This window comes from Alosa pseudoharengus, unplaced genomic scaffold, assembly GCF_046254945.1.
Source record: "Alosa pseudoharengus isolate Yale_2024_CS ecotype anadromous, Long Island Sound unplaced genomic scaffold, YU_APseudo_1.1 YU_APseudo_1.1_scf_12, whole genome shotgun sequence".
In the NCBI taxonomy this organism is placed as follows: domain Eukaryota; kingdom Metazoa; phylum Chordata; class Actinopteri; order Clupeiformes; family Clupeidae; genus Alosa; species Alosa pseudoharengus.
The window spans coordinates 37,334,304-37,347,854 of record NW_027468587.1 but is presented as its reverse complement, the minus strand read 5'-3'; the positions used below and the strand labels follow the sequence as shown (position 1 = coordinate 37,347,854).

At 40.1% G+C, this 13,551-nt stretch overlaps 1 protein-coding gene across 1 annotated transcript; it reads left to right on the top strand.

Annotated features, from left to right (window-relative positions):
• Nucleotides 1-5,312: 5,312 nt before the first annotated feature.
• LOC143119700 (sperm acrosome membrane-associated protein 4-like) lies at nucleotides 5,313-7,196 on the top strand. The gene is made up of 4 exons (XM_076281317.1): nucleotides 5,313-5,344; nucleotides 5,623-5,711; nucleotides 5,859-5,978; nucleotides 6,991-7,196. The coding sequence occupies exons 1-4, from the start codon at nucleotides 5,313-5,315 to the stop codon at nucleotides 7,194-7,196; spliced, it is 447 nt and encodes a 148-aa protein (XP_076137432.1).
• Nucleotides 7,197-13,551: the final 6,355 nt, after the last annotated feature.

The window sequence follows — 13,551 nt, the reverse complement described above, 5'->3', positions numbered from 1 at the left end:
AAAAAACGAATAGAATGAAAAAGTTTCTTCAAAATGTACAATTCATTTATTGATTACACTTGAAAACAAGACCAGTGTTTTTACCCTGTGGCATGGAAGGATTATGAGCCACTGCGCCCCACATGAAAAAGTCTATCTAGCACAGCTAATATTAATATCAGTGAATCACACTCGCCTCCCGTTTTTGAGCTTGTCACCCAAAAAAGCTAGATATGAGTTTTTATACATGTGTCTCCATGTCATACTGCAGTCTTTCAACGGATTGTAAATGATTGTAAATTAATTTAGGTCCGTGGTTCTCTAAGAGCCTCTTGTGCTGTACCTTTTACAGTCTTAACAGCTACTGTACCATTGAATTTCTAGACAGCTCCGTTCTGAGTTTGACGGGCGTAGTAACAATAACTAGGGGGCGTGGCTTTTGCGAACGGTCAATTGGCCTGCCCTTCATGCCCAGTAGCAACAAAACTAAAGGACAACAGAACAGCTAGTGTCATAAAAGTGGTTACAAGGATACAAGGAAGTTTATTGTCACATGCATATAGTTACTGGAAGTAAGAAATGCAGTGAAATTATGTCTGGTGTCAGCCTATTTGTGCATTTATGGGGGGGGGGGGGCGCAGTAGAAGAGGGGTTTAGTAGAGCAGTGTTTTTCAACCTTTTTTGTGCCACGGCACACTTTTGACACTTAAAATGTCCCACGGCACACTAACATCCTGTGTGAAGAAAAAATAAACATACCATAGCCTAAAACTTCAAATAATACACAGATATGGCCTTATTATGGCTTCTATGCAAGACCTGCTCAATAAAACAAGCGCCCTCTGTTTCATTTGTAGGTGACTATATCTAATTTATTTGTTGTTATGAACTGGATATGTGATGATTCTGTGAATACTGGATATGGGGCCCCCATTGTACAATGCATACGACAAATAGTGCAATCATACAATCAATGAGAACATGTGGTTATAAATTCTTCAATGCAACAGTTGCTTTTCTGGACCAGTGAGTGACATTTGGGTAATTTTCTGCGGCACACCTGATGATCTCTCACGGCACACTAGTGTGCCCCGGCACAGTGGTTGAAAAACACTGTAGTAGATTAAGTGGCAAGGGCTGCATAAGAAAGGTGGGGGAGGATTGGGACACTGTTGGTGTGGCTCCTTTAAGACACAATCCTGGTGTGAGTTCTGGAGCCATCCAACTTTATCTAATTCTATACTATCCTACATCATCTGATTTTAATATTATGTCTAGGCTATATTTAACATTTATTTTTTCTATTTGGCCTGTTATGAAATAATGCATTGCCCAATTTAAGCACACTTTTTTAAGACACTTAAATACATGCATGCTTAGCATTTTGTGAAAATAAAAATGATGGGGTCATTCCACGTCAATTCAACCAGGGCCCACGCCAGGTGCAATATATGTTTTGTATAGAGCTACCATAGGTTACTCTATACAACCACAGGTGGCAGTGTGGTGACTCTATATAAAACATATTGATGTCAATGGGGCATTTTGCCCATGTTCAGGGTGGAAAATAAAAAAGAAAGATTTGCATAAGACAAGTCAAATTGGTGTTTTCAAAAAGAAGGGATCATGGAGAATAAAGAAAAACATATTTAAAAAATCTTTGTATATTCCCACAAGGTGTTTGGGTGCTCTGAAAATGATAACCAAAATGATTTTTCAGACTTGTGAAGTCTGCTGTTCAGACCCTGAAGGGATTTGTTTTCTGTTCATTGCTTTTTGTGAGAGTGTTTCTACTTATCTCAGTACGGAAAATAAATCAAGAGCCTATGTTGAGTACAAATATGTCTTCTGAAGGCTTAAACAGAGCCCAGCCAACAACTCCAATAAAATTTGTATCAACTTTGAGGGACAGCTATGATCATGCAGGATTATCCAGACCAAATGTGACGATTTTGCTACATACTATTCCTATTTATGTACCAGCATGCAAAATTTGAGCCTCCTACATGGTTTAGTTCTTGCGCTGTGGGCTTGTGAACTTTGACAAAAAAAAGAGGCCGAACAAAATCGACACCCCCCTCCCCCTGTAAAACTGGCTGTATCTTGGAAAGTATTGATCTTACATAAGAGTAATTTTACAGTGTGTCTCCTGGGTAACATAGGTACACCTGGTAATTTTTTCAGAATTTTTTGAGACCTAGTGCGTGGGCCCTGGTTGAACTGATGTGGAATGACCCTATGGCTACATAGATAAACTCTTAGCCATGAGCTGTATATCCTCTGATTTTAATATTTACAGATATATAGGTATTTAAGCACAGCTCAGTTTTAAGACACTTAAAGCCCAAAGTTGGAGACCATATAGAAATTTGCTACCATTTCAAAACTGATTACTCTAGAACGGCTTATTGTACAAGGGATTGCATTACACCTTTGTGTTCAGTAAGCTCTGCTGTTTATTCTGGTTTACGGTTTGTCATGTAGTTGAACGAAAAGTTTGTGAGATAGGCTATTCCACCCTATATGAATCGAGATGAGCGCAGAGCTGTAGAGTAATAGCCTATGATTATTTCTTGAAAGTTAATTTCCTCGTGAACCGTTTATCACAGCAAATAGCAGCTATAGCACCGTATAAAAGTTATTTAATATGATATCTGTGTGATGACTAGGCTAGCTTACTTTGTGAGTAGTTCAACAGAGAAGAATGGGCGGCCACACTTTGCGTCCGTCTGCCTCATAGGTCTAAATAGCAACGTGTTGGTGTCGCGGACCGGATTAAAATAGTAAGCGAATCAACAGACCTGCTGTTGGTCTAAAAACATATACATCTATTTATGCCTTAAAGTTGTCTCTTGTTATTTAGAAACAATGCTGTGGTCTAGTCTAGTCATCAACAAAAAATTAACGGATTGCAAAAAAAATAAGAATGGATTTGGCGTGACATTTCTTGCGTGTACGTGAGAGCGTGAGATTGGTGCTGAAAGCGTGAGTGTCACGCCAGATGCGTGAGAGTTGGCAACCCTGTCAACAATGATCTTGCCCTCAAGATCCCAAATCTTGATGCTGGGGCCTGTGGCAGCACAGAGCCAATAGCGATTAGGGCTGAAGCAAAGAGCATTAATGACATCCCCAGTATCAAGGGTGTAGAGGTGCTTGCCCTCATTCAGGTCCCACAGCATGGCCTGACCATCCTGTAAACAAACAAGATCAGCTTGTCAGTGAGCACCATTACATTGCCCACTCCAAAAACACCAATATATCCATTAGGTGGCAATATGTCACGTCACCGTTTGTTTGACAAGCGTCTTTGACAGGGCGACCAGAGCTTCTTTGGAAGCTCAAGTCGGCGGCGGTGTGTACGTAGTATAGTAAGTAACCACGGGGGCGATCCTTGTCATTCCCAAGTGCCATGAATGTACCATATCTTAATACTTTATTCTATTCGATTGGTTGCTGGTCGTTGGTCGCTGAACCGCGTCATAGCTCATTACCATAAAGTTGACTGACTGTACGTACACACCGCCGCCGACTTGAGCTTCCAAAGAAGCTCTGGTCGCCCTGTCATGGACGCTTGTCAAAAAAGTATAGGGAAGCTTTGGACGCTTTGGCCGCTCTGACGTGACAGCATTTTACGTTTGATCATGTTCTATCTTAATACTTTATTCTATTCGATTGGTTGCTGGTCGTTGGTCGCTGAACCACGTCATAGCTCATTACCATAAAGTTGACTGACTTTCAACTTTCCGCTTGACGCTCAAGACGCCCAAAATGCGACGCCGACAGATTTGCCGCTTCTGGCAGCTGAGAGAAGCCAGCTTCCATTGAAAATTAATGACTTCCTGAATCTTTGGAAGCTCAAGTCGGCGGCGGTGTGTACGTACAGTTAGGCTCTTGGCAGACCCACAAAAAATATATTTGAAATATACAAAAATGTACAAGGATGCCTTCTTGTATGTGATTTCTGCAACTGATACATGGATTTCTATGCAACGTCACAAAAACATGCGTGAGCAACTAAGAGGCAGAAAGCACCAGAACAGCATAGAGCAGTGCTCTCCATGAAAAGAATAAAATGAGTTTCTATGCTGAAAACTGCAGCAATTCGAAATCACGATGGTTAGAGAATGTTCAATATGTTCAATATCCCTAACAACAACACTCAATAACATTTATAATGTGAATAATAACATTTCTTCTCTAACAATTTCACAAACTAGGCTATTCAACTAGCCAACTTTCTTGTGAGACTCAGTGGCTGCACAGTGTGCACCCGCTTCCTTATTTGAGTTTTGGGTTGGCAGGTTTTATTACAGAAGGGTTGTTATTCAAAGTAAGTCATTGTGTAGGTTATGTGTAGGGTGTATTTCATACACAATTTGGCAACCTGGGAAATGTCAGACTAACAGAAAAAATGAATGTATCCGTAATTTTAAAATGAAGTTTGATGGTTATGCATATTCTGAGAGTTTTCCAGGAGAAATAACAAAACGGGAGGGCGACGGGAGATGACCTTGAAATACAGGAAAAACCCGAGAAAAACGGGAGTGTTGGCAGTGAGGGGTTAGGTGCCTTGCTCAAGGGCACTTCAGCCGTGCCTACTGGTCAGGGTTTGAACCGGCAACCCTTCGGTTACAAGTCCGAAGCGCTAACCAGTAGGCCACGGCTGCCCCGTATATATGTTGTGTTGCAAGGAGTGTATAAAACATGTCAAATGTTAGAAAAACACCTATAAAGGTGCATAAAGGAATGTGCGGCCCTAATTTAGTGGAAGAACTTGACACGACCCCATTAAACACTAGCCTTTCTTCCTAGTAACACAAATGGACCTCACTAATGTTGTTATGGCTGAATGGAAACAGTCAGGTTTTGGGGCTTGAGGCTGTGAAGGTTTATAAAGTATCAAAGGGAAGGAGCAGACATACACTACTATGTTGGAGTTGAATGGTTCATATGGGTGTAATATTTTGTCTATGTACCACTGAAAATGATGAAACGTGAAATAGACTATACAGTAAAATATTAACTTAGGAGAAAAATACAAAGTATCATGGCATCACACACCCTTACTTTCCTCTGGGGACAGTGACAGCCCAGAAGATAGTCCAGATCACAAGATACCGTATCACCTGATAGTCCTCTCAGCCTCCTCACGTCTTCTATTAACAAATTCAATCAGGCCTCTTCACTGTGCTGCTTTTGGAGAAGAGTCAAAAGTCAGTCCTCTGTTCTTTTTTAGTGTGTATAAACATGTATGGACAGTTCAGCTCTATGTGCAACTGTTTTAATAAATTGCATCAAATAACAAAAAAGGCTCTAGCTTCAGAAGACCAGTAATGGTTGAAGGGCTCTGTAAATTCCTCATACAGTATACCCATTGAAATTCATCTTCCTATTGCTGGAATGAAAATTAAGTTACACATCTTAGGGTGGGGACATTTGAGGATCATCACCGATTGGACTAAGAAAGCACACATCAGGACATTTGATGCAAGAAGAGCAAACAGACTAAGGACAGCACAGCTGAAAAGCTAAACACCACTGGTTTTTGGTTCAAACCAAGCTTTGGGATTTCAGATAACTGGAACTGGAAAACATCTACCTAACAAGGATCTGCGTTCAACTTTTCTACTCTACATTCTACAGCAAAGTAGTCACAGAGAGACCAGAGAACGAAGAGATTATGTCTCGCCTTCTGTGCCTCCTCATTCTTCTTTCTCTGTTTCCAGTTGTGGGTAAGTGATGTCAGAGAGATAGAAAGTTCAACAGAAACATGAGTCAGTGTGTGTACTTTTGTTGTGTAACTACATCTTTTAATACCTGAAGTGTTGTATCATGATGAAAAGCACTGAATTTTGTAGTATTGCCTATCATTTTTGCAGTACCTCTGTTTTGCTACACATGTGTGTTTCCTGCTATTTCCCCGCTCAACTGCATCCGGTACCCTCAGAAGTGTCCTCCAGGCCACCAGTGTCTCTCAAGCAGAGCAGTAGGACAACGAGGTAAACGCAGGTTGCCCACATGTATGCATCCTCCACCATACAGTATGTCCTTGTTTTTAGAACACAAGACCACTTAAACTGACAACTGGAGAAAAAAAAGCTGTCCAATTAATGCATTGAAAATTCACTCGGAACAATCACATTCATATATTGACATCATGACAATGGCAGATTTTTGTAATGTCAGTTATAGTGGGAAAAAATATGTTTCATAATTGAGGAGGGCTTGAGGGAGAACTTCTGATTGTTGAGCTTCACAGATAATCAGGAGTGCTGTGCTTCTCATGCACTAGCCGTGCTCACCAATGAGAAGTGGCACAACTTAGAAACATTTGGAATATTGAACTGAATCAATTCATTGACATTCAAAAATCATATCGCAAATCGCAATATCTCTCTCAAAAAAAATCACAAATAGATATTTTCCCCAATTTGTGCAGCCCTCACAGTGCATAGCATCAACAGACTAAAATTTGACAAATACATTGTTGGCAGTGACTGTATTCTATGATAAATCCCATAGAGAATAGACTGAATATTACAGGTTTTACAGATTATATAGTGTTACAATGAAATAAAGTAGGTCACTGGAGAATCAGTACAGTATATGAAGAGTTCAGAATGAAAACCCTCCATCCACCTCCATCGAAAATGCGACAACGATGGTGAGTGAATGCTCTCCACACATAGTATACGTTAATCCAAAATTTAGCTTCAAAACCCGCTAAATACCACTCTTTTTTTCCTGGTCTGAAATATCAATTTGTAAGCAAAAACCTATAGGAGCTTGATAAAATGTTCATTTAAAAGAAAAGTAATCAGACGGATTTAGAGGATTTTGCATCTGAACTCTTCAAATGATCCTTAGAAGAATCAGTCCTATGGTTTGAGAGATTTACTGGGCCTCATAACATTAGGCAATATATTTACTGTGAAATATGCTGTGTGTATTGATGATCAACAAGAAACACGTTTGTTTGTGTTGCACTTTGTCTTCTTCATTGCAAAACAGGAGACATCAAGGTTGTACTGTATGAGAAGAGCTGCATCCTCTCATCCTTATGTGGTCTTACGGGAGAGAAATATGCTATGGGTCTGAACTTCACCTTCACAAATGAATGCTGTGATACTCACCTGTGCAATGCAGCCCCACCCACCAGCAGAGGGCCCCTCTGGGCAGGCACAGGGCTTTCTCTTCTCATCTTCTTACTTCAGTGATCTCCGTTAACCTCAAGGTTAAGTCACTATTACAAATATGATGATGCTAAAGCTGTATGGTCTACTTGTAATATCTTCAGCTTCAATGTAATTCAGTGTTGATTTGTAGGGGTGTTTAGGCAAAAAATAAATGTAATTCAGTACTTCATTTGTACAGTTATTCAGTTGTTTGAGATAACGTAAAAGAATCATGTAACAAAGGGCAGTTTTTACATCTATGTTTCAGAACCTGATCCAGTCCAACGGGTCTTGCATGATGCACCTCCTGCTGGAGGATGGAGAGGGGGTCATGACGAGGGGTGGGGGACTTTTTCAATATAGTAATGCCATCTATCAGTCCAAAGTTTGGAATGTCCTAATTCAATTGAGATTTATTGTGAAGATCATGATTATTCACATTAGTGATTCTGGTTTTCTACTGGCCATATTCTCTAATGTGATTCTCAAATCTGCGCAGTTACACACTTTTCAACCTATGCACATTCTGCCCTTGACTTAAGTCTGTCAATAGGCTTGTTCGTCTTGTCTGAGTCTGACTTTCGTCTGGCTTTCTACGTAAACGTGATCTTCAGAGGCTAGCCGGGAGGAGCTACAACAGAGGGCAGCTCATCCCGGACAGAAAGGCCACAGTCTGCCTGACGTGACTCGCGGGAGATATCGCGGAATGTTGTTTGCAATAAACACAGCAGAACTTTCATTCTTACTCATTAAAATGAGCATGATGACTGACGAAATAAATTCTTATGATGTAGTTTAAATAAACCACTGTTGTCATACAGTTAACAGGCCTGCATTGTAGCACATAAATTCAATATCAAGTGTTTTCCCTATATGTGTGTCTATCTATTTAGCCAACAGCAGAAAATAACAGAATATCCAAACGTTTTCAGTAGGCTAGCCTACCATTGTTGCAGAAATCACGTATAAGAAGGTATCCCTTCGATTTCTGTTTATTTTCGCATATTCCAACATAAGGAAGCAGCACGAGCCTCTAGTCATAGTCGTCATGAGGACATTCCTCCCAAATGGCCCTATCACGTCTTTGAACTGACGTCATGAGGGCGTGTTTCAGCTCGTGCAGCTCGTGGAAGGCAACTGCAAGATCTGTCTGCAGGCTAACCTAGCGTTCATGGGCTTCGGAAAAACCTTTCTCTGAGTGAAAACATCATCATTCCGCGTCTTTCACGTCACTTTATGTGTGAGTCAGAGGTCGGAAACTGGGGCTAGATTTTGCTAACAGAGTTGCCCAGTTAGGGGCTCGTCATCACTTTTGTCGTCACGTTGTAGTTCGTTTGTAGTCCATGTGGCCTTTCATGTCCAACAGTTTTAATGTGAACTTGGGAATTTGCCGTTTTTGTCACTTGAAAGCTGCATATCTTTCTTTCACGAGCATCTTACACTATATTTTAAGCAAATACAGTTGTTTGTTTAGGATTAGTGAGTGTATGTTTTAACCTTTGTTGTGGCATCCGTGTTTGTCACACATTCCGATGGCAAAGCACATGAACACTTGCTGTCGGAAAAACAAAGTAGCCATGGGGGCGGTCCTTGTCATTCCGAGGTGCTCTGAATGCACCATAAGACTCCCGCGATATTTTAAGACCATGTGACATGGTGTCACGGTGGTAAGTCCCTCCCCGGCTGACAGAAGTCGGACAGAATTTCTAACCAGTATGCATTGCGTCTATCCCAGTATGCATTGTGTTCAACCCAGCATGCATCACATCAAGTCAGATCTGCACAGATCTGCCGCAAGTCGAACTCCCCTATTTCAAGGTCAGTTAGGCACTTAAGGGCGCAGCAACCCTAAAATCTAGGCATTTCATATGTACACTTGCGCTTGAAGTCGGGAGTAGGCCTAGTTCTAACTACATGTAGGCTAAATGTACAAACAACGTTACAAAATAACATTCCAGTATCAAATGTGGCACTTGTTTGGATACTGGAGCTTACTGACAGAGCAGTTTCAGTTTCAACTTGACGTGAAGTCAATCATCCATACTTGCGGATGCCAAACTCCCCCCAAAAAGGGGTAAACAGCTTCAGAACTATCTTTGCAAACTTCAGAACTATCTTTAGCCTTTTCTTGTTGCTAGTGCTGAACAAATGTGCAAGCACATAAAACACCAGCATAAAAGAAGATATGTTTTTTAGATCATTGAAAATGTGGACAAAGAGTAAAATAATACTTGGGAAAATGATGTGGCTTTGTTAAAAAAAAAAATTAGTGTACATGTAAGGTGCAACTTTTCAATCGTTGATTTGAAGTAATCCAAAAGTATTAAAATTAGATCATATTCTTTTTTCAATCCAATAAATTACATTACTGATTCTGCTGTTAATTTAGCTAATCTGCTACTGGATTTATTATGGTTATAACCGACTTGTATACTATGACTTTGTGAGGCTGTAGGCCTGGTCTATGCTAAAATAAATCAATGACTTCATCATCTTGGTCTTTCTGTGAGTGTTTGCATTTGCAACACAATATATCTACAGTGTGTGTATATAGAAGAATATTATAAGTAGACTAAAGTGTTCCATAATAATTAAGCCTATAGGCCAACTTGATCATGGTGTTACTACATGGTGTTCTCACTGACACAAGTCAATGGACTCTGTGAGGATGCAAATTAGCTGGCTACAAAAATATACAGAATAAAATGTGAATCCATCTTTTTAGTTACTTTATTTAGTCTATGGGTACACATGGTAAATACCTTGACTGTATTTGCCTCTGTGCACCGGCTCTCTCAAAAGTAGAATTGACTTGAAAGTTCTCCAAACATGCCTTATTGTTAAAGCTTTAAAGAGCCTAGAGCCAGCTGTCCAGCTGTTGTGTCTGTTGCGGTCGCATACAGTACATGCTTTAATAGCCTACACCTTTGAATAAAAAAATGGGGCTAAACTCCAGCGGTGCCACATTCCTCTCAGATAGCATTTCAGTTCTTTGGTTAGGTTTTCCAATCCACACTCCGTGCCTGCAGAGCCAAACAGAATATACATTTCTGACGATGTCAAAAAAAAAAAATCTCTAGCCCATTCCTGTGAGGAGTTATGAATTTTCAAAGAAATAACCGAAATGCTCAATTCAGACGCTAGGCGCAGCCAAAAAACAAAAAAAAAGTTCGGAGTTGACTGGTCCTGTGCTGTCAGTTTGGCTACATTGTCGGGAGAAAAGCAGGCGTTGCGACAAAATTCAGAGACATAGTGCAGCCTGCAAACGGAGGACAAGATGTTTGGGCATTTTATTGTATTTTGCACCAGGAAGTGTTGTTTTGTAAAACACTAAACTTGGATCATGCTAAAGTGTGGTTGTGCAAACTGTAAATTTAATCAGGTCGCGAGGTCTGACTCACCGTCAGTTTGACTGTTTTCTTAGTGATAATGGCATTCTGTCTGGCTTACCATACCACGCTGTAGTACGGTGGTTAAGCCGAGGTGCCGTACTCAAGCGTTTCTTTGAACTACGAGAGGAAATTGGACAGTTCTTGGAGAAAAAAGGCAGACCAGTAGCAATTTAAATGGCCGAAATGGGTGCAGGATACAAAATTATTTGATCTGATGTAACCTAATCGTATCAGTTGATCGTATTGCTCATGCACTGCTAACTTATGTTTGCTAAATTCATTTTATTTTTCATACATTTGCACATTTACATTTTTAAGGCAGGACGTTAACTTTCTTCATAGCTCCCACTTGAGTTTAGTGTGGTGAGTTGGTTCAGGTGGTCAGATGGAAAAATGTAAGCCTATCCACTCAACTATAAAAATAAACCAGTTTTTTATGAGAGTGAAATGCATTTTATTTCAATTTCATTGGCCTCTCTGGATAAATGTGTAATAATCTAATATATCCCTTGTGATTATGTAGGCTACAAATGTAGGCTGAAGGGTAAAGCATAGCCTACTGAAAAAAACTAAGCTGTGGATGTTTTGGATGTTTTGCAATTATTTCACTGGTCCGGCCCACTTGAGATCAGATGTGGCCCCTGAACCAAAATGAGTTTGACACCCCTGTTCTAAAGAATGAATAGGGCATTCGACCTCTGTATTATTTTTAAACCTCAGTGAAATGGATTAATGAAAGTTCATGGACACTATTAACTTAAAACATTCGAAAATAAAATAAAAAAAACACACTGCCCCCAACCTGCTGGTCGTAAAAAAACATTTAAACACAGCTGCTTTATATACAATTGTGTATAAATAAAGATGTTGAGGGAAGAGGATTTGAGGTTATTTGGGATTGTAACTGAGCTTGGAACCAGACAAATCTCAGAGTGCATTTGAATTTGCCTGGGCACATCTATCTGACAACCTCTCCATTCAATCTGCCAGCCAGCAGAGAAGCAGCCAGGCAGCTACAGTGCTACTGACAGTACTTGGTGACCTCGACACGGAGATCTATGTACAGTGAGGCCCATAAGTATTTGAACCCATGCTAAAGTTGACTAAAAAGAGGAATATAAAATTATCTTTTGGAAATTGATCTTAACGCCTTAAGTAAAAAAATGAGGAAATATCCAACCTTTAAGGACACCAATCGTTAATTAATAATCTATCATAAATAAATAAATGTTCTTCCTTAAAATACAGGGGGCGGCCACAGCCATGGCGCGACTGGCTGAGGCACCTGCACCGTACGCCGGCGACCCGGGTTCGATTCCCGCCCCGTGGTCCTTTCCAGATCCCATCCCGACTCTCTCTCCCACTTGCTTCCTGTCATTCTCCACTATCCTGTCAATTAAAGCCATAAAAAGCCCAAAAAATATACTTAAAAAAAAAAATACAGGGGGCATATTCGCACCCCTACGTTAAATTCCCATAGAGGAAGGCATATCTTTATTTTTAAAGGCCAGTTATTTCATGGATCCAGGGGCCTCATTTATACAAGTGTTGCGTAGAAACCATCCTTCATTTGATCTTAGATAATTTCTGAAATGATCGTACGTGTGATTCAGAGAAAACGAACGTACGCACAAAAAAACGTGCGTACGACACCCTTCCAGATGTGCCCATTATACATCACAAATGAACGTCAACTTGTGCGCAGCCGGATGGTTTTAGGTCTCCGCCTTGTAAACACCCCCTCATCTATATCATTAGCATATGTTTTAATGAAATCAATGGCCTAAAAGCTGTAGCCTATATTGTACAATATAGGCCTAGTCTATGCCATCTGATGTTAACTATATGCGTCAATTCGAATAGCTTAACTAATTATGTTTTTTCCAAGCAAAGCTTTCTGGAAAGAGATCGTATGCATCCATGTCCATTGTCCTCTGCTCACTTTCATTCCTCTTGCTTGCAGTAATGTGAATAATCAACATTTAGCATGTTTAGGCCTACTTTGTAGAAAAAGAAAAGTGGGTAGGCCTACCTAAGGAAAGACCTCTAGGCCTACAACATAATCATGTACGTTATGGTACAGTATAGGCTACTGTACGTTTCCAATATGACCCAGGGTAATATGCTGATTTAGCCTACAAAACGGAGGACTAAATTATAAGCGTGATATGTCATGTAGGCGTAACGTTTCTTTTAGGATAGGCTATGTTTTTGCAGAAAAAGTAGTCTAGTTCGCCGGTCTTTCATTCATTCTGCATATCTTTGCGATCGTTTTCTTTGAATATTGTCCAATGGCTTAAACATTGTCCTTTATTGTTTGCTTTAGACCTACCTTTATATTTTAGCCTACATTATCCAACTCACGTATTGTCATCTGATCTTGGGCACTGTCAGTCAAAAAAAGCAAACAGGTGCGCGCTCTGCACCTCTTTACGCAACTCCCCCGCAACAGTATATGAAGATGCCCTGCTTTCAGAGGATAACTTCCGTCCCTTGGTTGTGTAGGCTATATATGATATAAAATATCTATAGCCTACATTGTATAGCTTACATTCATATTACCTTTCTGTTACTGAGCTGGGAATAGGCCTATTAGCGCAAATTAGGATGTAGTGGAGGCTAAACGCGAGTAAACGCAGTTTATCCACCTCTGAATTTTCAGAAATAGAGTTTACCCACCTCTTATTAGAGTTTATCCATCTCTCAAAAGAGTTTATTCACTTTTAACATTATTGGTGTTTTTTTTAGATATTATGAAATAAGCTATTCGTTTTTTCACTTTCTTAAGTGGGCTATAGTTCTCATTAGCAGTTTTATGCCAAACCATGAAACATTAAGCTGCGTCCAAAACGACTTTAAAAATCTTCTGATATTGATCATGCATATGGTAAAGAAAGACATGAGATCGTTGATCTTGGAATTTTGAAAATGCATCGCACTTAGACCTCAGATTACTTGCAGTACCCCGGCATTACCACAAGGAAATGGTCGTACGTCAAGTTTGA